Below are 27162 nucleotides of genomic sequence, written 5' to 3'. Positions count from 1 at the left end.
CTGTTTCATCAGGGCGTTTGTTAATTCCTGACTGAGGTTGAAAGAGCTCTCTGCAGACCACTGTCGTTGGTTTGGGTCCCTCATTTGACCACTCGGGGGTGCTATAGTCTCACAGTGAAATAGGGACCATATCAGTAAAGTCCTGAAAAGCCACCCAAAAATATCCCCCTAAAAATTCCCAGCCACCCCACCCCTGAACACTTGAAACTTCAGAGAGACTACATAAAAAGCGGATGGCTCTTTTTGTGTGTGTTTGTGTTGCTCTCTAGCTGTCAAGGCTGTGATGCTACACCGCAAAAGCTCCTTTTGGCAAACGTGAGTGTGCACACTATGTACAAATAGCACTTGCACATTCAAACAGCCTCACTGCTGAATGCTAAGGGGAGTCCATGGATAGGCCGGAGGAGTGAGGGAAAGAGACAGAAAATAGTTTCATATTCTTTTGAATGGGTGCCTGGGTGGACAGATGGTAACTGGGTGAAAAGTGCCAGCTGTAGTTGACTGACTATGCTTGGAAAATGTTCTTTGGGGATTGCCAACCATCTGACTTTAGGGCATTTAAACTGATGGTGAGAAATTAATCCATGTTTATTCATCCATTCTGGTAGCATTCAGGAGATGGCAACAGGGGATCCTTAGGGAGGTTCTGTCATCTCCTCGTCTCCGCAGAGATTTTGTGCCTGTTAAGCCCTTTATTTTTCAGTGATGGAGAAGTGCTGGGTGAACACGCACAGGCATGCTACTACTGCGTGAACCTCCGCTGACTACTGCTATAAAAAGTGGATTGTTTCTTGCTTGTCAGCCAAAAGGAAATTCTTTAAAAAAGTCTATAACTCATATCTGCTAGCTACCATTTCAGGTCTAGGCTTCTGTGTCAGTAAAATGTCCAAATTTCAAGACACTAAAATGGCTGTCATTGCTTGTTTAATGAGCAAGAGTAGTGAATTATAGTTGTGATAAGTGAAGTGATGGAAATGCTCAAGGGAGGGTAGTGGATAAATAGCGATGACCTGTAGAAGATCCAAAAAACCGGGCTCAGAGAAAGACTGAGACAGGTCTGAGTGAGGAGGTGAGGTGGGGGACACATGGGTTTTGTGTTCAGAGTCGAGTCTGGGCTTCGGGGATGTAGATCTCGATGCTGTCTGCGCTCTCTGTGGCCGAGTTCTGCCTGAAGGAGGCAGTACGCTTGGTCTGCAGCAGCCTCCTCCTCGCTTCTGTCCTCTGACGGTCCCCGAGGTCCAGGGACTTCTCTCTCATGGGTAAGGTATGTCCACCAATGCGAGGAACCACCAGGCCCCCCGACCCAGCTCCGCCGAGCCCATCCCCGACGCTATCCGCCCGGAGGCTGCCACTCACCCCGCCTGCTGGCTTCTTTGGTAAGGAGGAGGAAGCTTTTTATCCTCCTAGCCAGGTAATGGTGAGACGGTGGTGAAAATTGGGACAGTGGATGTATCGTGTTGGGTGGTAAAAAAAAGGTTGTATGGTTGTACAAAAATTCCATGCAACAAAGAGGACATATTGGGAAAAACAAATAGAACAACAAAACAAAAAGGGTATAATTTTTAGTAAGGGAGAACCACACATCGAGACATTATGAGGAACAAATAACCAAGAATAACAAAAATAAAAAGGAAGCAAAAAACATCCCAGCATGCATCGGCATCGGGTGATGTAAAAGGAAATGAAATGGGAGAATAAGGAGGAAAACAATATGATGTAAAAAGAAAAAGAAGAGAAGAGAAACAATTGTTAGTTTGTTGTCAAGATAAAATGTATTCAGTAATCTTTATCGACAGTAATGTAATAGACAAGAACTTTTCCTCTCAGCTGCAATAAATACGGAAAAGCTGATTTTTTTGGATCAGTTTAAGACTCCATGATCTCATGTGCAGTTCAGTTCCTCTTGCTGTTGTGTAGTTTCACAGTCTGCAAAGGCTTGGAGGGCACGACCATCTGCGCTACTCTTCTGCACACTGCCATCTTAGCTCTGGGGGAGTGCTGTAGGGAAACCAGGGCTCTTTGGACCCCCAGGCCTCTCACCTTCTTTTCAGGTGGAAGCCTCCAACCAGAGTCCTTGAGCCTCTGGAGGTCCTGAAACTTGATCCTGACGTCCTCTATGTTGAGCTGCAGCAGGTCCCAGAGGCCTGCCAGGTCCTGAGAGGTGGGCTGAGGGTACGCTGATGGGTCCTATGCGGCAGGGGGACGGGACACGACACGGTGAATCAGCAATATCAAGGAGAGAAAGAAAGTGAAATAACAATTTTTTGCAAAAGTTTTTCTGCAGCCGAGCTAACTTCGGCTTTAGCTGCTGTGAATCTCAGCAAAACCATGCACCATATACAATGTGTGTTGTCATGCTCTTGCGTGCTATCACACATACTTACCACACTTTGTTGGCAGAGGCGGAAAAACTGCTGGACCTTCTGAGACATGAGCATCTGGGCACTGCCAACTGCATTTCGTATCAGCTCAAGAACTACGGAAACAGCACACATTTTCATTTTCATGCATTGTTGATTCTTTTCTCTCTGATCCATTTCCCTGCCGCCCAAACTCACCTTCTTCTGGCAGGTCGTTCTCCTCTGCCTCTCTCTCCATGTTCTGGCACCAGCCCTCCATCCTCTCCACCTCTGTCTGCAGGAGGCGTAAGAAGAACTCTCCGTCTCTCATGCAGGGCGAGGCTCGGCCGGAGTCGGGCAGGCTCCGGGGGCCCTCCAGGGATGGCGTCCCCGCCCAAGCTCTCTCAGAGGTGATGGGCAGAGGGGAGTGGGAACGTGGAGGCAAGTGTGGGTGCTGGTGGGGCCGTGGGTCCGCTGGGCAGGGTTCAGTGGTATAGCCACCCTGGATAAGGTCCTGTGATAGGATAAGAAATCTCTATTTGACAAGATACTTACGACATCATCATGAAACTTCCCTAATTGATAACTTACATTAAGACAATATTTGTTTCGTATCACAAGTTGTCGGTAATGTGTTTGAATATGCAATCGAGGCATTATTATTATTTTTCATTATTTTCTAATTTGCATAAATATCCGGAAAGGAAATCTGAACATTTAATAGACTGGTTTAAAAAGCTTGTTTCATTTTAATCGACGTGTAAGAGTCGAGAGAGAGATTTCTTTGAGATCATTCAATAAAGAACTGTCAACATACTTACAGTTTTTTTAGGGATGAAATGTTTAAATATCAATGAGGCTATAAATGATATATAAGCAAACCTTTCTGTAAAAACCTGTAGAATACAGATAGGAATGCATACACAGTATATTTAGAATCAAATATTTGCATGTTCTCTCAATCCTCATGTCTTAGTCTAGGTTTCTTGTAATACCTAACTCTACATCAAGAGGGAACTTTACACCCCTGAATAATGAATGATAAAATAGAGTTCAATAATTTGGGGCAGCATATCACTGCAGAGCTACCTCTCTGTAGGCCCATTGTCCCTGTGTGTGCACGGTGCGGTGACACTCAGTGTACTGGCTTGCTGACTCCGGCTCTGAGGAGTGCCTTTGGAAAGAACAGCCGAACTGGAGACTCTTGTCCTGCGTTGGCACGGCAATGCTGAGCCCGGGGAAGCCCTCGGGGTCCAGGTCGGCCTGCACGCTCGCCGTCACGCTGTTTGAGCGCTTGAAGCGAGCACGTCTGCAACACACGGAGTCACAGCAGGCCCAGAAACATCCGGTCACACAGAGTATCGCATGCAAAAGTGATATTCAAATCAGTTTTTTTCTGAGTCACGCTGTCACTGCAGTCACTACCACTCACTGGGTTGTGTTAAGCCCTGCTAAATCCTTTGGCATATGACGCAGCAGTGTGCAAATGTCATGTCAGTGGAATCAGTGATGAGTGTTTACTTTATTACAAGTTCATACCCCACCTCCCCTCAGCCTTCTTTGCTGTCTAAAAAGGTGTGAGGTGTGTGTCATCCTTGAAGATGGCAGGAAGTGGGGGACATTGTTAACAGACATGATCGCACACTACTCTTGGTTTCAGTGTGATGTTGCGAATGCTCGAATGTAAGTGAATCTGACCCATAAGTGATGCTGGATATAATTATGAAAAGGGCTACATGACATGTGAAACTCATGTGGAGTGTATGATTTGCAGTAGTCATGGTTACAGTCGATAAAAACAAGACATTCTTGGAACAAAGTGTTAACGAGTTCAAGCTGTGATCTCTGATGAAATGTTAAATGAAATAATAGGATCTAGCCTAGAAATCAACCATAGGTGTCTGCACTGTTGGGCGCCCAGGAGATGAAGGCTTTTTTGAACATTATTTATTACAATTATTCACATAAATTAGTCTGCAAAGACCAAAAGCTCTTGATGAAGCCACATTCTTTCCCCGCAAAGACAAAATGAGCAAATAAACAAAAACACATCATAGTTTGGAAGTTTGTGTCCCTAATTAAGACAAGCTAAATGTCAGGCAAAACAAACACATCCCAAGTTTGGAAGAAATTTCAAAGACGAAAACTTTCCCCCTGGTATGATTTCATGTTTCCATTACCTCTTGTCCTCTTCCACTTGGACTCCTATAGAGTGGACCTCTGTTAGAGCTTTTGCATCTGGGTCTGAATCTGACAGAGTCTCGGAGCTGTCCACCTGGTGCGGAAGAAGCCACAAAGCACAACAGTAAGTCTCTTAAGAATTTAAGTAAATGTTAGACATTTTCATAGGCTACAACGGCCAGCACCCAGTTAGCTTAGCATAAATATTGGCTCTGTCCAACAGCAACAAATCTGCCTCCTATCACCTCTGAACCTCAATAAATAGGAAGTTGTATGTGCATTTCTCCTGGTTTCAAACAGCAATGGGTACATACAAACAAGTAGTGTGTTTAATAGGCATATTTATTTTTAAATTTTGGGGAAAGGTGGGCTAGCTGTTTTATGCTAATCTATGCTAATTGTTTCTGGTTAAAGCACACATAAGGTTTCAGACCTATCTTCTTACATTACTCCCTGTCTCTATATGTTTCTTTAATATGAACCTTGCATATTTTTTATTATATTTTGATAAGTGCTGAACATAGTCATCACATTTAGTTGATCAAAATACATTTGTCGGTTGTTACTGCGTTTATCCTAAATGTGACAAAGGTGAGGATGGAGTTAAGGGTGCAAATAACTGAAAGTCTGTCCAACTTGCCTGTCACTATAGACTTACATGGCAACTGATCTTAAACCTTCAGTTTACCTTTAATCTTTGAGTCTGTAGAAACCAACAATAACATATTTAGTATATCATGATTATCAATGACCTTCCTTCTTAATTATGAACCTTTCAAGGTTGTTATTCCTGCCTCTTTTTTATACAGCAAACCACTTCTAATGCGTCGTGCAATAAACTTTTAAATATTTGTTCTACATTCTACATTAAAGGTATTGTGATTCTGATTTTCACTCCTTGTTGTATACAGATGGATCAGAAATGTTCCAAAATGTGTTTTGTGACAATGAGTGACAGTTCTCCAGAGTGACAGCAGCTGCTCGGCTGGCTGGCTGCTGGTTAGGACTGATTCGTCTCAGCTGGGTTAGGTAAAGTTTTAAAAGCAATGCCACACCCAGTGCCTCTGTTCCTTCTCTCGCTCTGTGTTTGGTTACCAGAGGGTGAACACCTTCAGTTCACCCTCTTTCTAACTCAGACAGTGTCCATCATTTGGTCCCTGTGTGTTATTTTTTCAAACCTGAAGCCTGTGAAAGCTTTTATTTTTGCCCCATTTTTTTTTGGATCTGAGGCACCTCATGAATGCCATCAGAACCCCACTAGTTTAGAGATTTTACAAGGAGCGTTCATACTTCATAAAAAAATGGGAAATCTCTCAAAGTGAAAATAAAACCTCATCTTAAATCTTTTAACAGCTGTTAGTTCGTGGGAAAGCCACAAAAAGATAATTAAAAAGAAGACAAAGGAGAAAAGCCCAAGGCAGAAACAGTTAACTGTTATCAAAGCATACAGTTCAAGGCTGCAATTTCAACAGCTTGCTCAATATTTGCACATTATTATGGACAACAAGGTTTATTAACTCAGGAGAAAGGAATGCTCCGATGGAGGGAGCAATGAGTTCAAAAGCAGCTTCTCTGACTGTACAGTTTCTGCTCATCACCACAGGGTAGCTTAATTGTGGACAGTGACCACACGGCTTGCATTTCTGCTGTAATTATGTCTTGTGGCTATATTTTCACTCCTTTTTGTCAACTCATATCTTACATTGTATGCACTGAGATTAAAACATATATCAGCATTCTAACAAAATATATTTTTAAATCAATTTCCTAAATGCACCACCATCATTGGTGATTTTGAGTTGATCTAAATAGTGAATCGGCCTAAAGCTTTCCAACACGTACAAATCTGGGTAAAAGCCAAGATTTAATACAGAACTATTCAGAATAGTTTAAAAAGTTTTTTAAAAATCTACTTCTGCCCTTAAGCAAAGCTGACACATATCTTTTGATTTGAGATTCTCAACTGTCATCATTATTTTGCATTAGTTGGCTATAATATCGCTGAAAATGTAATACTTGGTTTAATTTCTGTCATGACACTAACCAAGCAATCTGCCATTTTTGGGACATTTTTCACTAAAATATTAGGATCAGACTAATATAGTGGTAGACCTATTTTAATAGAGTAATATTGAATTTCATACCTGCACGGCTATGGACGGCCTCCACTTCCTCCCACCACGCCCATCGTCCTGCCCCCCAGCTTTGCTCAGCACCATGCTGTTCTGAGGCAGAGAGACTGACTTCCCCAGGCTTCCCCCGACCCGGCCGTCCCTCTCCCTGGCCGGCCTCGGTGGCCCCTCCAGCAGACTGTCAGCCGAGCTGCTGTGTTTGGCCCTCACTCCAACTCCCGGTCCCCCTCCGTAGGGCACTAGCTCCCGCGAACCCCTGACCCCATCCAGGCTCTCTGCAGAGTTACTGTGATGTCTGGAGCGTGAGCCTGTGGCCGTGTAGTAGCCCCCTCTGGAGAGGCGACCTGAGGGGCCGTCAGAGCTGCCCAGGTCTACGGAGTTGCTGTGCTGCTTGGGGCGCCCAGGGCCTGAACTCGGGGCCATCTGTCCACCGGTGTGGAAGTAGGCATCCTGGGTGGACTCGGTGCTGCTCTGGGCTCGCACCGAGAGTGAAGACTTGGACATGCGAGGTGGGAGTGGGGGAGGAGCACCTTTACGATAAGGAAAGACTGAAGCGAGAGAAAGGAAGATAGAGGCAAAGTGGGCTGTTAAAAGCAAAATGGAGACTATATCACCAGCGGGAAGGGGAGGTGGATACTTACAAAAGGGACAGACTGGAAGGTGAAAGTAAAGAGATGAACATGAGATATAAGAGTGGGTAAAGCAGTACAAAGAGGGAGGAAAAAAACAAAATAAATCATTAAATAATAATGCCAACGCAAAATGTGACAGAGACTCATAAAGGCAACTCAAAAGCTCTATTTCTTTTCACCCTAAAAATCGGCTTTTGGTATGAATTTCAGTAGGAGGCAGGATGCAACGTGGGGGGAAAAGGGAACATGTGACAGAAGTGACAAAAGAAAACCCTTTCCCTTGAGCTAACTTAACTGTGCTTCGAGGACTATGAAGCAATTTCCTGAGAGAAGTATTAAAATGAGGATCGCAAATTCTGTCTCTTCCTCCTCCCTCACAGCATCTTTCAAACGCACAGGCAAGCGCACACTGTGTATTTACTGTGAATAAAGGATCAAACTTTAATGCATCTTCTTCACAGTCTTCAACACCTACCAGCCTGTCACACTTTACAAAAAAACATCACAAAGCCTTAAGCTCCAGTACGTGTGTGGGTCTTTGAGTTTGTGTACAGAGCAGGTGTGTTTATCGATGATTTATACAACACTTCACAGAGGCTTTTATAAATATCAGGAGGGATTTGCTGGTCTACACTTATAGGCATTTGTGTCCTGCTAGGTAGTTTCTCTGCACGAGACTTTCTGATTTACTGTGAGTGCTTGAGAATATTTGTAGATATAAAACAAAAAATTATCAGAACAAAACAATGCACAAATGACATTTCAAATAAATGATGATTGATATGGAGTAGAAAGGCAGAAGAGTGAGAATTCACCAGTAGGATGAGGGGTGGGGGGGGGAGAGAGCAGCTGGAGACGCTGAGCTATAATCAGAATTATAAACACTCCTGTACCTATTACTGAGCCTGTGGAGGGTTGTGGGAGAGATGAGATACAGAGATGACAGAGAACAAAGAGAATGCAGAATAACATGTATTCAAGTCTGCGCTTATAGCATGCACGCATTTGCACAAACAAGGGAAATACTGCAGAATGATTAGGGGGGAAAAACAGAGATCATACAGATTTGAAAAGAATAGAGAAGAAGACATATAAAAAATGGATGAAGAGATTGCACATATCATGTGTGTAGGGTTTGCGGTTGTGTGTAAACTGGCTTTTGTGTAGGTAAGCAGACAACATCTGTCATTAGGGAAGTTACTACTCCCACTGTGTCTCCCACCAGGAGGCCACCACATAAAAGGCAGCCACACACACTCTACTAACACTGCATATTGCTACTCTTAATCACACAGATGCATACACTCACCCGCCCCGGCCTTGATGCTTCCCTGGGGGCCCGACATGGAGAAGACAGAGAGGCAGTCGTCGTCTTGGGAACAGCCGGCCTGGATGGCACGGACGTAGCTGTGGCTGCGAGTGCGGAAAACACCGGGAAGGTCCAGGGCCTCGACGGCTTGAGACTCCACCTCCCCGAACATGGTCTCACACACCGCCTCGAACTGACGGTTCAACGTGTCTCCCAGCTGAGGGAAAGGACACATTGATGAAGTCTAGACACTTCAAAATTAAATGAAACACCCCCCTCAATCTGTGAATTTACACAAATGAAAAACATTGTTACCTGGGCGCTGGTCAGAGAGCGGGTGTAGCTACGAGAGCGCGTTTGCGTTTTGGGTGTAGTTCGGCTGTTGGGGTAGGAATCTGTACACTGCTTACATGAGTACCTGAATGAAACAAATTATGCACATAATCAGCATTTGTGATGAGTGTAAAAACAAAAGGGCACAGATAAAAGTTAGTTTTTACTGACTTGATATTATATTCTTGCTGTGTAATCATATGTAATTTATTTGTGCTATTTTTGTCAATTACTCCCTGCATCAACACACATTTGATTAACCAAAACGATTAAATAAAATGTCACTGAGTCTGTCTCTGTGACTGCCAGCTGGAGTCATGTTGAGTGTTGTGATGCTGCATTCCCATGTCGAATAGGAACGACCACAGTGCATCACATTATCACTAAATGGGTTTCTCTTGTTTGAATCCTTCTCAACATTTCAGAAAATGAATTTTTCAAGTTGTGTTTTTCAGAAGTGCAGTCAAATCTCAAAACAAAGCTTCCTAACATGAACTTGAGTTGTATCGTAACTGGAATGTTCTATACTTTTTCTCCGTATGCTCAGCAATATGACCTTGAAACCAAAATGAAAAGATATTAAAGACATTGGATTAACAATTATAGATAAGGATCATAAGTTTAGCACATAGTTAGTAAGCTAACCAGCTTTGTGCTTGCTTGCAACACAACACAGTGCTGCAGGAATCCAAAAACCCAGATATGAGTTAACATTTTTATACTTCCCATTCCCTAATCTCACAGTTTTCTGAATAATTTCTGATGATGTTTATAATGATTCACTGCTTTTAGATTATCATTGTTGAGTAAATTACTTTCTGTATGTTGTGTATTATTATGTTTTGTGTTTGGACCCCAGGAAGACTAGCTTGTCCCACTTTGGTGACAGCTAATCCTTTTAAACAATAAACAATCCATTTTCTTTTTTTTGGTACGATGCCTGAAGTAAAGTCTGTGGTAAACAGGAGCTTAAGATATTCAAACTGTTGTTCTACATCATAAAATATGTCGGTAAATAAGCACTTGCTTTTATGAAACCTTAAATAGAGCAGTTAGTAACAAATGTTTATATGAGGCTACTTAAAGTCATCACCATTTTTCTGTGAGCTAGGTAGTGGAGACTTTAGGGTATGCAACCGTGTTACGGTTTATTTATAGCCTAAAGTTAGCTTTCAACTACAGACAATTGCATTTTTCTCAATAAATCTGTAAAGTTGTTGTCATTTGGTGAACAAAATGTGCAAACAGCTTATTTTCTGCGAAAAACACAATGTAAAAAAACCTGTTCGCTTTTTTTCATGAAACAGGAAGATGCTACCTTCAGGTTTGGCCAACACAAAATCTATGCAGCACCCTATAAGGTCCAAAAAGTGGCAGTGTGGAGTGTGTATGAACATTGCTTTGTGCAAGGCAGCATGCATAGCTAAAAGGTCTTTCAGAATTTATGTAAACACTCCATTTGTGACATCTGACCTTTGATCCATGCTGATGGACCGTCTAAAGGCGTCCCTCTGGGCAATCAAGGTGGATTTAGGCGAAGCTTTTGGGCTTGTATCCGAGTCAGCGCTGTCATCGTCACCCATGGCCTTGATGTAGCTGCCGCTCCGCATGCGGCGACAAGGAATCTCCCCTCCGCTGTCTGTTCCACTGCCACCGCCGTATCCACCACCCCAGTCATCTGAAGGGACCTGAGACACAATCACATCCACACAGGCATTCACATAGTCATGGATAAGTATAAAAAGGGCTGAGGTGGATTACTCTGCAACATGCAGAGTAGTTCAATCATGTACAGTATGGTCAAACTACTTTGGTAAGTAGTCAGTCTCAGTATTAGAAGTGTAAGTATGGGTTAAAAGTAGATTTGCATTCTTCTTCCACACCAACTGTTAAGGAAAAGCAATTGATCACAGTGCGAATAATAAGTGTTGCGATACTGAAGGTGTTAGCACTGTTGGCAGCGTCTTCCCAGTATCTGCTATTCAAGTCAAAGGGCTTCTCAAAACAAAATATTTCACACCTCGAACAGAAGGAGAGTGATGAATCAGATATTCAGTCATTGCACACGGTGTAAAACCACCACACTCGCCAAGGTGGCTCAAGCATGCTCTTACACACAATGAGAGCATACACACACACACATGCACGTACATGGAAGATGATATTAAAGAAAGAGAGAACGAGACAAAGGAACTTACAGAAAGAGAAACTCTGACAGCTGGAGAAACACTGACCCAGAGAAGGAAAAACAGCATAAGCTAAAAGCTGACAGACAGAAGAAATAAAACAATGCAAAGAAAAACAGCAGAGTGGACAGACGGACAACATGTAGGGGGACATACAGGAAAAGTGGCAGAGAGAGGTACAGACAGGTGTACAGAATGGCAAAACAAGTAGCGGAGAAGCTGAATAACAGAGTGTGAAGACAGATGGGCAGATGAATGAGAATATAATGAGAAAACAAAAGGAGAAAACACAAACAGGACCACAGACTACGAGAAACTACACATAGAGAATTGATAAGCAGCAATAAGACGAAACAAAACAATCAGGTTCCCGCTGTGGCTGTCATGTGAAATATATGACTTTTAATAAGTCAGGATGCTTTCTTAGCTTTTAAAATAGCCCCTTTCTGGCATGTAGTAGTTCTTAAAAAAAAAGCACAAGACCAAATCTAACTCAGTGTGTCATATACCATCATTCCCTTTATAAAATGTCCCACTGAAATTCAATGGTTTTCCAAATCATTCCATGATTTTTGGGGAACCTGACCAATGAAAAACAGAAAGCCAGGCAGTTACTGTATGAAGAGACACAAGGAAACACATCGCAGTTAATTTCTTTAAAGCTGAATGAAGTTGGCCCCAAACTAGAGGATAATTGGACAGATTTTGGGTCAGATTTCTTATTTTAAAAATTGCAGACTTCAGGCTGTCTGGATGTTGTAATGTGAGGGATTCTTAGAAATATTCTTAATGTTACTAAACTGGAGTCTTCCCAATGTTGAATTGTGTATATAAAAACCATGGAAATCCTTTAAAATAAGCCCGAACCTAACCTGAATACTAATTATGTTTTTAGTTTATCTGATCCTGGATAGGTTGTCAGGACGACACTTAATTAAGAATGAAGTGCAGCTTTGTGCATTGGCCAATCAGGGGGTGACAAGGCCCTATCTTTAGGATTTAAGAGAGGTAGAGTTGCTCACCCAGGGCTTCGTGATCTTTTGTTGATGTATTGCAAACCTAATTTCAGCAGATTGTTGGCCATAGTAAAAACAATAGTTCATCATGGTGAAATTCTAAGAAAATCCTTCTAACTATTACATTTTCTGAGAATGTAAAAGAAAACTAGATCCTGAATAACAGAGCTTCATAGCCCTTAAGAGAGCATAAGGTTAAACACTATTGACAGTAGGGACGAGGACTTTTAAGAGGCTTTAGAGTGAAATAAACAGAGGAGGAAATGACGGAAAGACAAAGGGGTGAACACTAAACTGAGTGGGTTAATGAAATGCTGATGATTAGATTGTGTTGGGATAATGTTTGTGGTGGATTTCATTAAAGATGCACTCACATCTCCCTGCCACAACTGAATAACGCTATTATGCCACAAAAATGATTACAACAATAAGGTATTTGGCATTGATTAAGAACTTAAATGACGAGCATGGGAAATAAACAAAGGAAAAATAATAAGGAAAAACAATTTGAAGCTGCTTTTGAAGTGTACAACTTTCAATTATTCATATTGATTCCTTAAGATACTTTTTAGAGATCAAATGTAATCTCCATTCTTTGCCCAATATCAATGAGCCTTTAAAAAAAATATTCAACCCCCTTAAAAGGCAACCTACATAAAGGCATATGTTAATATTATTTAAAACACCTACAGCCTTTATTTGATTATTTGTATAGAAAGCCCCTTTGTACACATGTCCTTATTTTTTAAAAGATATTTTTGAATTATTAAAGAGGCGATTTATAACAATTTAAAAGGGCAGAGTGTGGAATCACAACAGGAAGTATCGTCCCAGCAGCTGCTTGGGCAGAAAGACCCCTTTCAACCTCACAGTATTTGCAAATGCTGAGTTTCGCAGTCTCACACAAGCATGTGACCAAATAAAAACACCTACACACACACACACACACACACACACACACACACACACACACACACACACACACACACACACACACACACACACACACACACACACACACACACACAGTCAAGGCCGGCGGGGTTTGGCATCCAGCTGAGTGTGTGTTTTTAAGGTCATCACTTAAAAGATGATTCAGGCTAATCTCCCGATCCCCCTGGCCTTCTACTATCTCTCTCATTTTCTCGTCCTGCTCTGTCTCCCCTCTTCTCGCCTTGCCCCCTGGCTAACATCACTTCCTTTATCTCCTCTCCATCCCTGAGCTTGCTCTCCTATCTCTACGTCCCTCTACCCCCCCCCCCTCCTATCTTTGCCTCTCTACTCCCTCGCTGTTTCAGTCTTCATTTCACTCTCGCACCATATTCATTTTTTAATTTTTTTTATCATTGCTTATCTATCAGACCCAGGCCCAGGGTAAGGGAGAGGCTTAGGAAATGGAGAGTGACGGGTTCAGATGCGACACGTTGTGATTACCGTTGACAACGGGGGAGGAAACTTTGCACACGTCCCTTTAACCCTGATCACAGTAATTCAGACCTGTGAAGAGTCACATGTTCCTTGCTTTAATTCTCACTTTGAGTGGCCTCGATTTTTTCTCATCTTTGTGCAGAAATCTTGAGTGATGACCCAAAGTGGACCTGTATGTGCATGTGTCCCAAAGTGCCCGTTGGTACCTTGAAAGCAATTTTTGTTGTGTATTTCTGACTCAAATGAGCAGTCGATAGATATTTGAGTTTTGAGAAAATCTACTGTATTGGTACGGTATTACAATGTCTTCCCTGTTCTTTCCTTCTCAATATTGTAAGACTATTATATCCTTGACTTTGTGAACACAACTCTTTGTAATGGAAACAAGGAAGATTTAAAGGCCTCCTATTATGCTATATATATATATTTTTTTTTTCAAGTTAGTTTTTGGGGGCTTTTTGCCTTTAATCTGGTAGGACAGTGGAAAGTGACAGGAAAGTGGGAGAGAGAGTCGGGGTAGGATCCGGAAAGGACCACGGGTCGGGAATCGAACCCAGGTCGCCGGCGCACAGGTGCCCCAGCCAGTTGCGCCACGGCCGGGGCCATTATGCCATATTTTAATATATTAGATATATATATAATATATATATATCTAATATATTTTAGGGCAACATATATACAAAACATGTCTGTGAAGTGTTTTGCTCAAAATACCAAACAGATCACCCATTGTAGCATGCCTCATACCCCTCTATGTCAGCCCTGTTCCTGAAGTGCTGATTCTGTGACTGTCGCTTTAAATTTGAGCTGAGCTGAAGCTGGCCACGCCCCTTTGGAGCGTCATGATCTCTTGTCTGAAGAGAGACGTTTCTAACAAAGAAACTCAGCTAAACGCTGCCGTGATTAAACCCCATATTATGTTCCAAACCACATCAAGCATTATTTCTGAAACACTTCTCAGTGTTTACCGCTAGAACAGAGACATTATATGAATTATATTTACACAACTCTAAGTCCCTCCTGCAGACATCCTGCACAGAGACACAGAGGTGCTGCGGAGAGGATTCAGCTCGCAGACTGTATATTGCGGATGATAGGTTGGGACGTGTCATGTGGGCGGGATGTTGCCAGGAGTTCAATGTAAAGCCAGCCAACATTTCGGTTATGACATTATATCGGCAGCAAATCTGGATCGGCTTGTTTGTACCACCGTTTTTAGAGATGGGTGTAAGGAGGAAAAGAGAGAGGGTTGTATCTTCTGAGACATTGTGAGTCTCCTTACACAGACCAACAAACTTGTGACACAAGAATATTTACTTTTGGAAAGAGAAAAATAAGCATTCATTTTGAGCCCCGTTTTTGACCACCTAATCCAGTAGTCCAATATTTATTCTTCTCTAAGCTTTGTAATCTATATTAATCTTGTTGCCAGTAACACCTGAGGGAAATATGTTACTCTTAAGCCGCTAAACGCTCCATCAGGTAGCAAACAGTTGTAAAGCTCTGTAAAGGTAAGAGGAACTGCAGAGTTGGGTGTGTGATTAGTGTGTGAAGTAAAAATGTGATCCACTGTTTGAAAGGCAATATTTATAGACGCTTTAAACCCGTTGTTGAATATGTGGTGTCTATTCTTTTCCACAATCTGTCTGCACTTGTCTGGCAGCAATCATTGTCAATTTTGCTTCCAGAGAACGAGGCTTCAGTTTGGAGTTGATGCTTCACTGTGGCACCTGCGCTGCCATTTGTCCTGAGGTCTAGTACTTCTGGAGTAGACCTGAAGAGCTCTATCTCTGCAGCTCCAGGAAGCTGTCTGCTCTGAAGCCATGGATCAATCGGGGTTGACTCTAGCACATCTAACCACATCACAAAAAAATTCACTTCACAGTCTCCACCTTTTCCTCGCAAAACTGCAAGTGACGCCTTGAGATAAGCTGCAATGTGGAACTTCATTCCTTGTGCCGAGGTGTGAATATGACGGTAGCCTAAGGCACAGAGGGACATTTGTGTGTGGGGTTCGTCCTTTTGAAAACACCCTGCTCTCTCTCCCTCTCTTCTATCAGCAGACCTCAGCTGTGTCTAAAGGATGAGGGTTGGAAAAACACCAGGGACTCCTGTGGCTACCTGCTGTTTCCGTAGAAACACAGCCTGCATGGCAGTGCTACCTACGCACAGCTGGAGGTGTGTGCGTGTGTGTGTGTGTGTGTGTGTGTGTGTGTGTGTGTGTGTGTGTGTGTGTGTGTGTGTGTGTGTGTTTGTGCATGTGCTCTTCCAGCTGTCTTTGTGGGTACAATGTTACAGACATTAGATACTTATCTTTAAGGAATTCATGTATACAAAAAAAAGAGGAAAGGGCAATTGCATATGATGGATTTGGAGAACCATGAAAGGGACTGAAACTGGGACAAGGATTGTTGGGAGAGACATGGCATCTCAAAATCATCAGCAATGGTAAGAGTCCATGTTTTATGATTCACCAAACAAGTGCATGGGGTCTCTCGGGTTGACACATCAAGATCATGTTTGACATCATATTTTCCTGACACTTTCTAGGAAAAATATACAATTCATAATTGTTGAATGAAAATGGGGTTAACATCAAATACATGTACAATGTAAAATCGTTTCTGTGCCCAAGTTTTCATCCAAATGTATTATTTCCTTCCTGTGTTTTGATCGATACATCACATGTTCTACCTCGGCCCGGTCTAAAACCCTTTTCTTTTTTAGGTAACAGTTTTTTTTTCACTATTTGAGATTGTACATCCCAACACAGCGACAGAAACACTGCTAGTTTCCTAGTGAAATATACGAGTCATGTCTTGTATGTACTGGGTGTATATTTATTTTCTTACTCTTCCATCATCAAGTTTTTGGCAATTCTTTGACTAATGCAAACAGTGTTAAATTACCCGAAAGCAACACATAAGCACCATTTTAGCCATTCATTCTTTTAAATCTTACAGCTGTAATCATGAATATAGAGACCATCATACGGATGCATCTTGGATTTTAGGAAATGTTCCTTAATATACATTGGAAACAGAAGGTGTAATATAGTTCATGCAAATGTGTAACATACAGCCAAAGGTTAACCTGCAGGAGACATGAGAAAGGTCAGCATTGAGCAGTAAACACTAATACTATGTCCCTGTACACAGACACATAATAATTGGTAAACATGCAAGCGTACACACACCTGCAGGTAGTGGAAGCTCCTCTCCTTCAGCTTACTCTCCAAGGGCACCAGAGCTTTTTCGTAGCTCGACCCCCTGGTGGAAGGGTACACCTCTCTGGCCTGACTCACTGTCATGGCTGACCAGGTGCTCCTTTTCAGGGAATGGCCGTGGTGGCCGTGGTGTCCCCCTCCATCACTCCCGGCCAGAGCCATTGTGGTACAGGCCATGCACTCCCCAGGACTCTGTGCACCACCACCACCGCCACCACCACCACCACCACCACCACCACCACCACCACCACCACCACCACGTTCCTTGGGCCTCTTCATGGTGAGCTCCTGGATGGCTGCATCCAGGCTCTCGTGTCCGCTGGGATACCCTCGCCTGCCCCCACTGACCAGGTAGCTGCTGTCGCTGTCCAGGTTGTCGTCGGAGCTCCACCAGCCTGCCGTCCTGCTGCGATGGCGTCTGCCTGACTCATGGCGTGAGTCCCCACTCTTGCTGCGCTCTCGAGACTTGCTCCTCCTGGCAGAGCGAGGCTGGTGACCTGAATAGTGACCCCCACCCTCCTCCCCTCCACTCCTGTGGCCTCCTCCTCTCTCACTGCGGTAGTCCCCGCCTCCACGCGTGCCGTTGTACTCGCGTTTGGCCGGCGCCTCCAAGGAATGGGACTTTGCGAAGAGGCGCTGCACAGAGTTGACCAGGTGGCGGATACGCGAGGGGCTCTCGCTGCGCGGCTCAGCCCCCCCACTAGCCGCACGCTGGTACTGCAGTGTGTGGAAGCCATCGGGTTGAAAGGGCACCTGGTCAATCATGTTGGGGGGAATGCGGTGCATCTTCCCTCCGTGACCTGAAGACAGGCACTCTTCGCAAGAGTCAAATGACTGGAGAGGCGGGTGCTGGCTGGGGTGGGAACGTGGAAAGGTTCCCCCTCCAGAGTGGCCATGGGAGTGGGAGTGGGAGTGGGAATGGTGCCTCTCCAGCGCCAAGGCCTCAGCCTGGCCTGGAGGGTAATAGTGGCCATCGCTGTGACCCTGGTAGTAGTCCCTGCCCGGGCCGTCGCCGTCCTCAGGCGGGCAGTGGCAGGGTCCGCCCCCACCGGAGGAATGCTGCGACATGCTGCGGCTGACATGGTACCCTTTCACAGGCGCCGGGCCGTGGTGGGCGGTCCGGGCCGAAAGGGGGCGCTGTGGGCGTGACAGGGCTGCACCGGTCTCACCTGGAGGCACAAAAAGAGGAACAACTTAGGTCTTGTTTCCAGGGAGACAGGAGTTGTATTTGTGAAGAAAATATGAATCTTATCAAATAATTGAATCAAGTGTTCAGGCCCGCACTCGGTAATATTGTACTGTCTTATTACACGGAGTATCTGGGAGATGATTAGTGGGTGTTTCTGATCCCTCCACTTATGTTACCTCAATAGCTTATGGGTTTTAAGCTTTTGAAACAGGCACACATGGTGTCCACATGGGCTATAACATGTAAGAACATCGATCCAACCCTTACAACATATAATTGAGAGTCAGTAGTGGTATAGGTAAGCTGTGATTAAAATGTGTACCGTATATTTTTAACACACAGAGGTGGGAGGTGCAGTGAACTGAGATTCAAGGGTTGACTTACAAAGGAGTCACATCAGAAAGAAATGGCCTTTTCTCGCCTCTATCGAGTGACCTGTTAAATTGAAAATGATGAGGTTTTTCTGAATCCTCATGATTACCATTTGTATTGATATTACTCCTCATTTTCTTTACCTAACCAAAGAAAAGCAGTGCAATAGTGTGCGCTCATCCTGCAGACTGCAATAATAAGGGGCCACAGGCGGCTTTCTTTTCCTCGTTCATTTCTGAGGCTGCTGTGCTGATAAATCAAGAATATTAGTATTCCTTTCTCTCTCAAGGTGTTGCTTCAGTTTCTGCCTCGCTCTTCCAATTATCACCCCCATCGCTCCTCACTCTTGTTTATTGTTGTATTCATCACCCCAGCACTTCTTGTTGTCCGTCTCTTTTTTCTTCCTCAATGCCCGCACGGGAGCTCAGAGCACTCGCATGATTTACAGCTGAGGAAAACAGTACGTTTATCGATCACTTGCATCTTAATGCGGGAAGATAGAGTGCCGGCAAGAGTCCAGGCAAACTCAAAAACCCCCGTGCTAGCAATGACTGAGCGAATTCCCAGTTATAATACCTGCTGAACATAAAACGATTCACAGTATCCAGGAGATCAGGCACAAGCCGACCTTGCCGCTGCTTCCAAAAGAACAAAAGTGCAGCAGAGGACGAGTGCTTCTCCACAAAACAAATGCAGGAAATGAAATCAATACACCTTGCCAGGCTGCAGCAACAATGTGGCACAATGTAAACCTTATCGCCCACACACACTCGAGTTGCTGTAAGAACGTAAACAGAATAAAAACATTCAATCTATGTGTTGCCTATCTTTCCAGCACACGGATAAATACTCAGACTACCTTCCAAATGTGGTAATCATTTATTTTATTGGACTGGCATTAATTGCTGCTCCTGCAATCCCATCCTCTATTACCCACGTTCTCCTCTAAGTATATAATGAATCAAGGGCGCACGGCCTGTTTGTAATGCACACAAGCATTTGTAGATTTGATTAAACTGAGCTGATATTACTTGACTAAAGGCTGAATCGAGCCGCTTGGTTGGATGGGATTCACTGAGCGCTCGTGTTTGTCAGCCTGCACACAGAGATGAGAGATAGGGGACAGATGCTGGGGTAATCATTAAATGGAGTGTGGCGTGTTAGCCTTGATTGGCTGAATGAGAGCCGCCACCCAGGAAGCTTACCCAGATCCAGCCGTGTCAGTGGTGTAGCCGTGACAACGGGCCTTTCCAAGTCAGCATCCCAGTATTGCATGTGTGTGTGTGTGTGTGTGTGTGTGTGTGTGTGTGTGTGTGTGTGTGTGTGTGTGTGTGTGTGTGTGTCCCTGTTTATGATAGACAGAAAAGTGAGCAGCGCCGCTCTGCCTGGAGGAGTAAATTAAACCTTGTTCTGTTTATTATGAAGTCTTTGGCTTTGGAGCAGGCTGCTGGCTAAGAGCTGTCACTCACGGTGGCATGAACGCACAACCCTAAATGTGCAGTTGTGCTCTCACACATTAAAAAAAGACAGGGATGTGCAGAGACAAAAAGATAGACGCAGCCGAACGTTAGCTGTCTCTTTCTTTATTACCTTCCCTCTATCCATCCCAACACAATCTCCCTCTCCTCTCAGTCTCTCCTCCTGACCTACTTCTATCCATCCTGCAGTCACGTCGCTCCCTCCCTACGCTCTCCTCCTTTCTTTCCTTTTCAGTTTTTTTCTGAACCTGTCAGTCCTTCTGGCGGGCTGTCAGCACTTCTCACTTGAGTTAATTACAAAGTTTGTTTCCATTGTTCATCTTTTGGCCTCTGCTGATCTATCCGTTATCCATCTGTGTTCTCACTTCTTACATTTTTGTTAGATTATTGAAGTTTTGTAGTATTATGTACACACAATTTGAACAGCAGATAAGTGCTTTTGTGTAGTTTTTTGCACGTGTTCAGGGATCTCTTCTAATCTGAATCTACCGTCACTTTTTAATTTGACTCTATAGGAAGGGGGTGATTGTTTGCAGTTAACATCTTTCTGTTTTCTCTATACATTTCAATTCCTGTTCGGCAGCTCCCCCCTCTTTCTCTCTGTGTAGGCAGAAATATTCTGCAGCTGCTCAGCAGGGAGTTGGAGCTGTACAACATGCTGTCATTGTTTAACACTGCTTGGCATCAATATGATTGTTACACAGGCTTCAGTCTGGAGCTGCTTCATTTTAAATATTCATGTGATCATGCCAGCTGCTCTGACCCAGTTTGCTAACAGCTGAGCTGCCCGCTCTCTGAGTGTTGTGGGTCAAAAGATGTTTCACATCAGTGTGAATCGTACTGTAAAATTTAAAAGCTGAAATACCAGAAAGATAACAATTTTGGGCTTTTTTTCTCTCACTTAAGGACATTTTGGTCTGTCTGGAGGGAAGAGAGCTCAAAAATCCCATTGTAAATTTTCATGGAGATGGACACCATGATATTGTTGGGTGTTCAAGGTGTCAGCTACAAAGAATACAATATCTAATGTGAACTAATTCATTAACTTCTAGTTTGCAATGTCCTACTTATTGGACAAAGTAACATTTTAAAGGAATAGTTCAACATGTTGGAAAATATGCCTTTTGACTTGAAGTTTGATGCCACGCTATCCTGTTAATGTGGAGCTACTGCCAGCTGTCGGTTAACTTCATTTTGCTTAAAGTCTGGAAAAAGGCTACCCTCGCTGAAGAAAGCCCACTCTCAAGCAACTATTAAGTTTACAGAGAAATCTAAAAATGGCATGCTATTATTTTACTCTATAAGGCAATACGTAATCCTGCCATAGAAACACTTTTTCTATATCATACATTCAATGCCATTTTCCTAAAATACAGTTTGACTTTGCTAACATTTAGAACATGTTAAATATGTTTGTCAATGATCTATTTATTCTATGACAAAGACAGCAGTGACCTCATGAGACAATATCTGTGACAATAGCAATACAAGAATTCCGTTTTTCTCAAGGTAAAATGACAAGACTTCAATCGTTAGTTTCTTTGACTAAGAAAAGACTGAGATGCCTAAACTTCTGGTCTAAAACAGACTGATGATAACACAACAGGCGACATTAGCCTTACGACTGAGACTACATAGATGGAATAGCTGGCAAAATCAACTACCGATGTGGGAGACAATAGAGAGAGACAGTCATTTGGACGAGGCAGCCGCAGTCTTGGCTCATATTGAAATGGGGTAAAGCTGCAAGGCAGTGGGTATTGTTTGACTGCAGATACAATGAACGAAGCCACAGTGTGGTCAGGGGCAGATATGTCGACTCATTTAAGAAGATGAGAAGTTGAAGCGAATAGAGCCCTTATAGAATTGTCTTCGAACAATGGGAACGTTTTCATTAGTCTGGTATCAGTCCCTATGTGCCAGTACAGTAGACTTCAATGATGCACACACATAATGGGGAGAATGATAGACAATAGTAAAACGTATAAAAATGGGGATGGAAATAATAGAGGATTGGCTCGGCTCTGTGTTGGCTGCACTTCCTTCTTTGCCAGCCAGAGAGACAAGCATGCTGGGAAACTGGCAGAAGGACTGATTTTCTCTTCTCAGCTTTTAGCCATGAATGATCTATTTTCTTTTTTTCCCCATTGCCTTCTCTCATATGCATACACACACACACACACACACACACACACACACACACACACACACACACACACACACACACACACACACACACACACACACACACACACACACACACACACACACACACACACACACACACACACACACACACACACACACACACACACACACACACAGTGGCAGCCGTATGACTGCCGTAGCTAACCCATAGTGATCCAGAAAGAATCAAGGATGATTGGAAAGATGGAACATTTCAAGGGCGACCCGTGAAAGGGGACCCGTAAAAAATTACCGAGGCGCTGGACAATGCGGCTGCAGCTTGTCAGCTCTGTTCATACAGAGCAAAAGGCTCCTGTGGAAGAAGTGGAAAAAAATATGAAGAATAGGAGAAAAGATAATGGCTAAAAGTAATAAAAACAACAGCACAACACCTACTGGCACATGTTTTCATATCGTTTTTGGAAGAAGATCTTTTATAGCTGCACACTTTCAGGTGGGAATTGGCAGGAGCTGATATACAAAAAAATGGTGGTACAGATGGGAACGCTGCACCTGCTGCCTCCCATGCACACACATTCTGGATAAAAAGGACATAAATAGGTGTACGTGACGTTGGCTAAGAATTGACTTTACCTTGAGATGCCTATAAGGAGCAAAGAAGAGCGAAGCTGAGGAAAATATGACAGAATTGCAGCAAGAAAGACCGATTGGAAACGATGGAGTGAGAGACAGAGAGAGTGTGAGAGCAAATGTGTGAGAGAAAGAGTGGGAGATGATGGCCACAGCACAGGGGAAATATGCTCTCATCATAAGGGCAAAATTGAAGAGTGCCTAGGGGGCAATTCCTCTATATTTCTCCCCTATCCCCCTCCTCCTCTTGCCCTGTTTTCTCTTATCCCTCATCATTACCATTCCTGGTTTTTCCAACCTTCTCCTATCTCCCATTCTCTTAGACTCATCCTCTTACAGCAAATGTGAGCAGAAACAATTGTCTATGAAGCAAGGGGTTGAAGCTGTTCGACCCCTACAGTTCACAAAACCTGAAAGGTGAGCAAACTGTTTTTTAAATCACATTTTGTGTGTGGTGGTGGGATGTAATATGACAAAAAACATTAAACCAACCCAATAACTATTCAAGAGCACAATGCCTTCAAGGTCACACCAATATAATTTGCAAACAGATGCACAAAGCAGCTAATAAAATAGGTTGGGTTTCTCTGCCTTTACAAAATACCCTTATGGTCTCCGATCTAGTGTCACCATCAAGCCACCTCTGTGTGCGCTTGATAAAGACTAAGACTGGGTATTAGGTACCAAATATTGGTTAAGGCTTATTAAAGATCATGGATAAACAGGGCTTCTGTGTTATCCATAACATGTTTCACAATCTAATGAATGTATGAAAGCTAGGAAACCAACTGGATCAATACCGTCCGAATTACACTGCCCGGCCAAAAAAAAGGTCACAAGCCTGTGGGGGTCAGTGCCAGGATCTGGGGTTGCTGCAGTTGGTCTGGTCTAGGTTCAGCAACGTTATGTGCCCAAATAAATGAGGTCAGCTGACTACCTGAATATACTGAAGGACCAGGTTATTCCATCAATGGATTTTTTCTTCCCTGATGGCACGGGCATGTTCCAAGAGGACAATGCCAGGATCCATCGGGCTCAAATTGTGAAAGAGGTGTTCAGGGGGCACGAGACATCATTTTCACACATGGACTGGCCCCCACAGAGTCCAGACCTGAACCCCATTGAGAATATTTGGGATGTGCTGGAGAAGACTTTGCGCAGTGGTTCGAATCTCCCGTCATCAATACAAGATCTTGGCGAAAAATTAATGCAAGACAGAAATAAATGTTGTGATGTTGCAGAAGCTTGTGGAAACGATGCCACAGAGAATGCGTGCCGTAATCAAAGCTAAAGGCGGTCCAACGAATACTAGAGTGTGTGACCTTTTGTTTGGCCGGGCAGTGCATTTATCATTATTTGGTCATTACTCTCCAGCATAATAACAATCTCTAATGATATAATCAATTTAAATTAATACAACATGGAACATACCAAGCAGCAAAATTTGGATGGGTGGATTAACCAATTCAATTGATTCATTAATTTCAGTCAATAAAATCGACACATGCCCTTTATGACACCATAGTTGCCTGGCTACTGTAGCTATAGCGACAGTGATCGTTGGTTTGGTGATGGTGCTGTAACAGTTACAGGATGTATAAGGTCCACCTACAGCTTGGTATTGGAAACAAAAACTATTTTATAACTAAACTTACTGTCTACAAACAGCAAGAGAATAATATCCTATACTTTTGTTCATTTACTTTAATACATTTAACACATTCAAAGGCTTTTTTTGAGTACACATCATTCAATTTTCGTTTGAAACGTGCACGTATGTTATTTAAAGAAACCACAGTGACTGATGATCGGATGAGCAGAAGAACATTTTGAGCAGGAATCCGTCAAACCATGGTCTTAACCTTTTGAAATATGAGGTTTAAAATAAGGTTTTCATTAGTTGTGCCGGATCAAATGTAGATCTAAACATCTACATGGCATATTTTAGAATTTAGGATCAATTTTGATTCGTTAAAATCCTATGCTCTGATGTGTATTGGTAGATTCAAATCAATGCCCATCCAAAATATCATCAATTTATCCTCTGACATGTATGAAATGTTGATAGTAAGCACATTACTTATTAAGATATGACGTTGTTTTGTGAGGTCATGGTGACCTTGCTCTTTCAACTACCAAAACCAAATCAGTTCATCTTCCATCCAAGTGAGCGTTGGTGCCAAATTTGAAGAAATCCCATCGCGGCATTCCTGAGATAGAGCGTTCACGAGGATGGGACTGACGGAAAAAAACCCTGAAAATAAATTGCTTCCTGCGCGGTGGAATGAAAACAGATACATTATCAGAAACCTGCAGAGCAAGCAAATGCTGTTTGAACAAGGAAATCAAGAAGAGGGAAACTGAATAGGGAGATATTTTCTGGAGTTTGAGTAAAGGAATTTGTGTTCTGTTCTTGCATGTAATGAAATCACATGTCTTGATGTATTCCTTTAACTTAGAAAAACAGTCTTTCAGCCAACTTTCATGAGCTTGATTGAATTAACGTGATGAAGAAAAACACATTTAGTATAAAGCTGTATGTTTACAGCCCTAGAAGGCTTCTGACTGTGACTTAATGAGAAGGAAAATACCAACAGCACTTAGCAGAGAGCTGCTCGCTTGTAATTGGCCTGCTTTTTCCGCTCTCTACCTTGGTTAGCATGAGAGGATTTTTTCAGAGATATTAGACGAGGTCGACAAAAGATCAAAAGCAATGAGAGAATAGGGCTCATTCAGAGAGTCAGGCATTAGACCTTAACCTTCTGTAGGAGGGCGATCGCCATACAACATACACTGTCGTGACAACATGTGCTTTTCTGTAACCTCTCTCCTTCTTATTTGTTGTGTCTTTCTCATTCCCTCCTTCCTCCTCTTCCTCTCAATTCATAACTATTTTTACCTCCCTGTGTCTTCCCCTAGATTTCTGTCACTCGCTCAGTGCGTAGCTTCTCCTGCTCTCTATCCCTAAATCCCTCTAGTCACTCGTGTTATGTTGTATTACAAACTCTCCTGACAGAAAATCAAAGGTAGACGCAGCTCAGAGGAGAATCAAGACACACAGGAACAAACTGCATCTCAAAGTGTTTCCCCTCCGTCATAAAGTAAGGTTGCCTTAAGCTGTCAATGCCCCTGACATGGTTTTTAAATTCCTGTCACACAACTGAGATGTTTTTAGAAGACACTGATTCACATTAGCAGCAATAGCCACCATGGTTGAATAGATAAAATAGAGATCAATAAACCCTGCTGTTTCCAAGGCCACACATGTAATATGCCAAACATGCTTGTACACTGGCAGAGGTTGCTTTAGTCCGATTCAAAGCCATGATACATTTTCCATTTTATATTTTCTGTTTGAGAGGTCCTTTAAAGGGTCCAAAAACATGAAGTGATTTGTAAAATCCATCCATGGCAACTGGGCTAAATCAATCTGTTGAAGAACACCATGCAATATGATCAAAGGCTTAATAAAAGTTTCTAAATGAACTCTGTTCGAGAAGTCAAATTCATTTTCCAAGATAAAGAATGAACTTTACCCAGAGAAACTCAGCGCTGATGAAGTTTCAAACCGAATGTTTGACTGAGAGGTGATCACAGGGAAGGGAAAATCACAGCAGGACGTACGAAAGAGCAAAGATGTAATCCGAAAAATAAATTACTTACAAAAGAAAACCAGGCAGTGTGTGACGTATCACTCCATTTTTAATTCATGACTTTACCAGTTTGTAGACGTATTCCCAGCACGGGGTCACTTCAAAACTCCCAACGCTGCACGTGCATTGATACCGGCTGCAGGTGTGTCCACAGATGCAAATCAAACAGATGGACACACACACACACACACACACACACACACACACACACACACACACACACACACACACACACACACACACACACACACACACACACACACACACACACACACACACACACACACACACACACACACACACACACACACACACACACACACACACACAGCTGACTCTAGTGTTGCTAGGTTACATGGTGAACTAGGTTACTACATGTAGAATGTATTTGCATAAATCTCACATGGGTGTTCGGACAAAGAGAGAGTATAGTTCACTACGGGGATCAGCGCTGGGGATCAGGCTCATCTCGTCTTTCGAGGTGGCAAACATCAACCATCTCAGCACTGCAGCAAGATTTGGGTGTTTTTTGTTGTTGTAAATGCTTCGAATACAAATGCTTAAAATGCAAATACAGCACGCATGCAAAATGTATATATGTTCATTTGCATAATGTATGTGTGTATGTGTGCGGCACTCATGCTGGTGCTTTGATGTAGGATTGCCTTGTAAGGTTGCTTTGAGGCCGAAGCCAATACAGAGGTGGGCCAACTTCTTTCCTCTCCTCTCCTTTCCTTCTCCTTTCCTTTCCTTTCCTTTCCTTTCCTTTCCTTTCCTTTCCTTTCCTTTCTTCTCGTCACTTCTCCTCTCAGTTAATTTCCCTTTCCTCACACTCCGTACTTTTTATTATGCCTTTCCATCACACCCTTCTCTCCTTTGAGAATTACTCTCTCTTCACCCTGCCACTCCT

At 43.1% G+C, this 27162-nt stretch overlaps 1 protein-coding gene across 1 annotated transcript; it reads right to left on the bottom strand.

The window, feature by feature from the left end:
• Positions 1-1098: 1098 nt before the first annotated feature.
• dlgap3 (discs, large (Drosophila) homolog-associated protein 3) lies at positions 1099-26325 on the bottom strand. The gene is given in 13 exon segments (XM_063899444.1): positions 1099-1379; positions 1382-1403; positions 2041-2187; positions 2385-2476; positions 2559-2853; positions 3429-3648; positions 4520-4614; positions 6665-7200; positions 8594-8810; positions 8909-9011; positions 10400-10614; positions 16753-17951; positions 26263-26325. Coding segments are annotated over 12 exon segments (3321 nt in total). The 5' UTR covers positions 17851-17951; positions 26263-26325.
• Positions 26326-27162: the final 837 nt, after the last annotated feature.

Source organism: Eleginops maclovinus, chromosome 13 (genome assembly GCF_036324505.1).
Source record: "Eleginops maclovinus isolate JMC-PN-2008 ecotype Puerto Natales chromosome 13, JC_Emac_rtc_rv5, whole genome shotgun sequence".
NCBI classification, from domain to species: Eukaryota; Metazoa; Chordata; class Actinopteri; order Perciformes; family Eleginopidae; genus Eleginops; species Eleginops maclovinus.
This window is presented reverse-complemented; position numbering and strand designations above follow the sequence as displayed.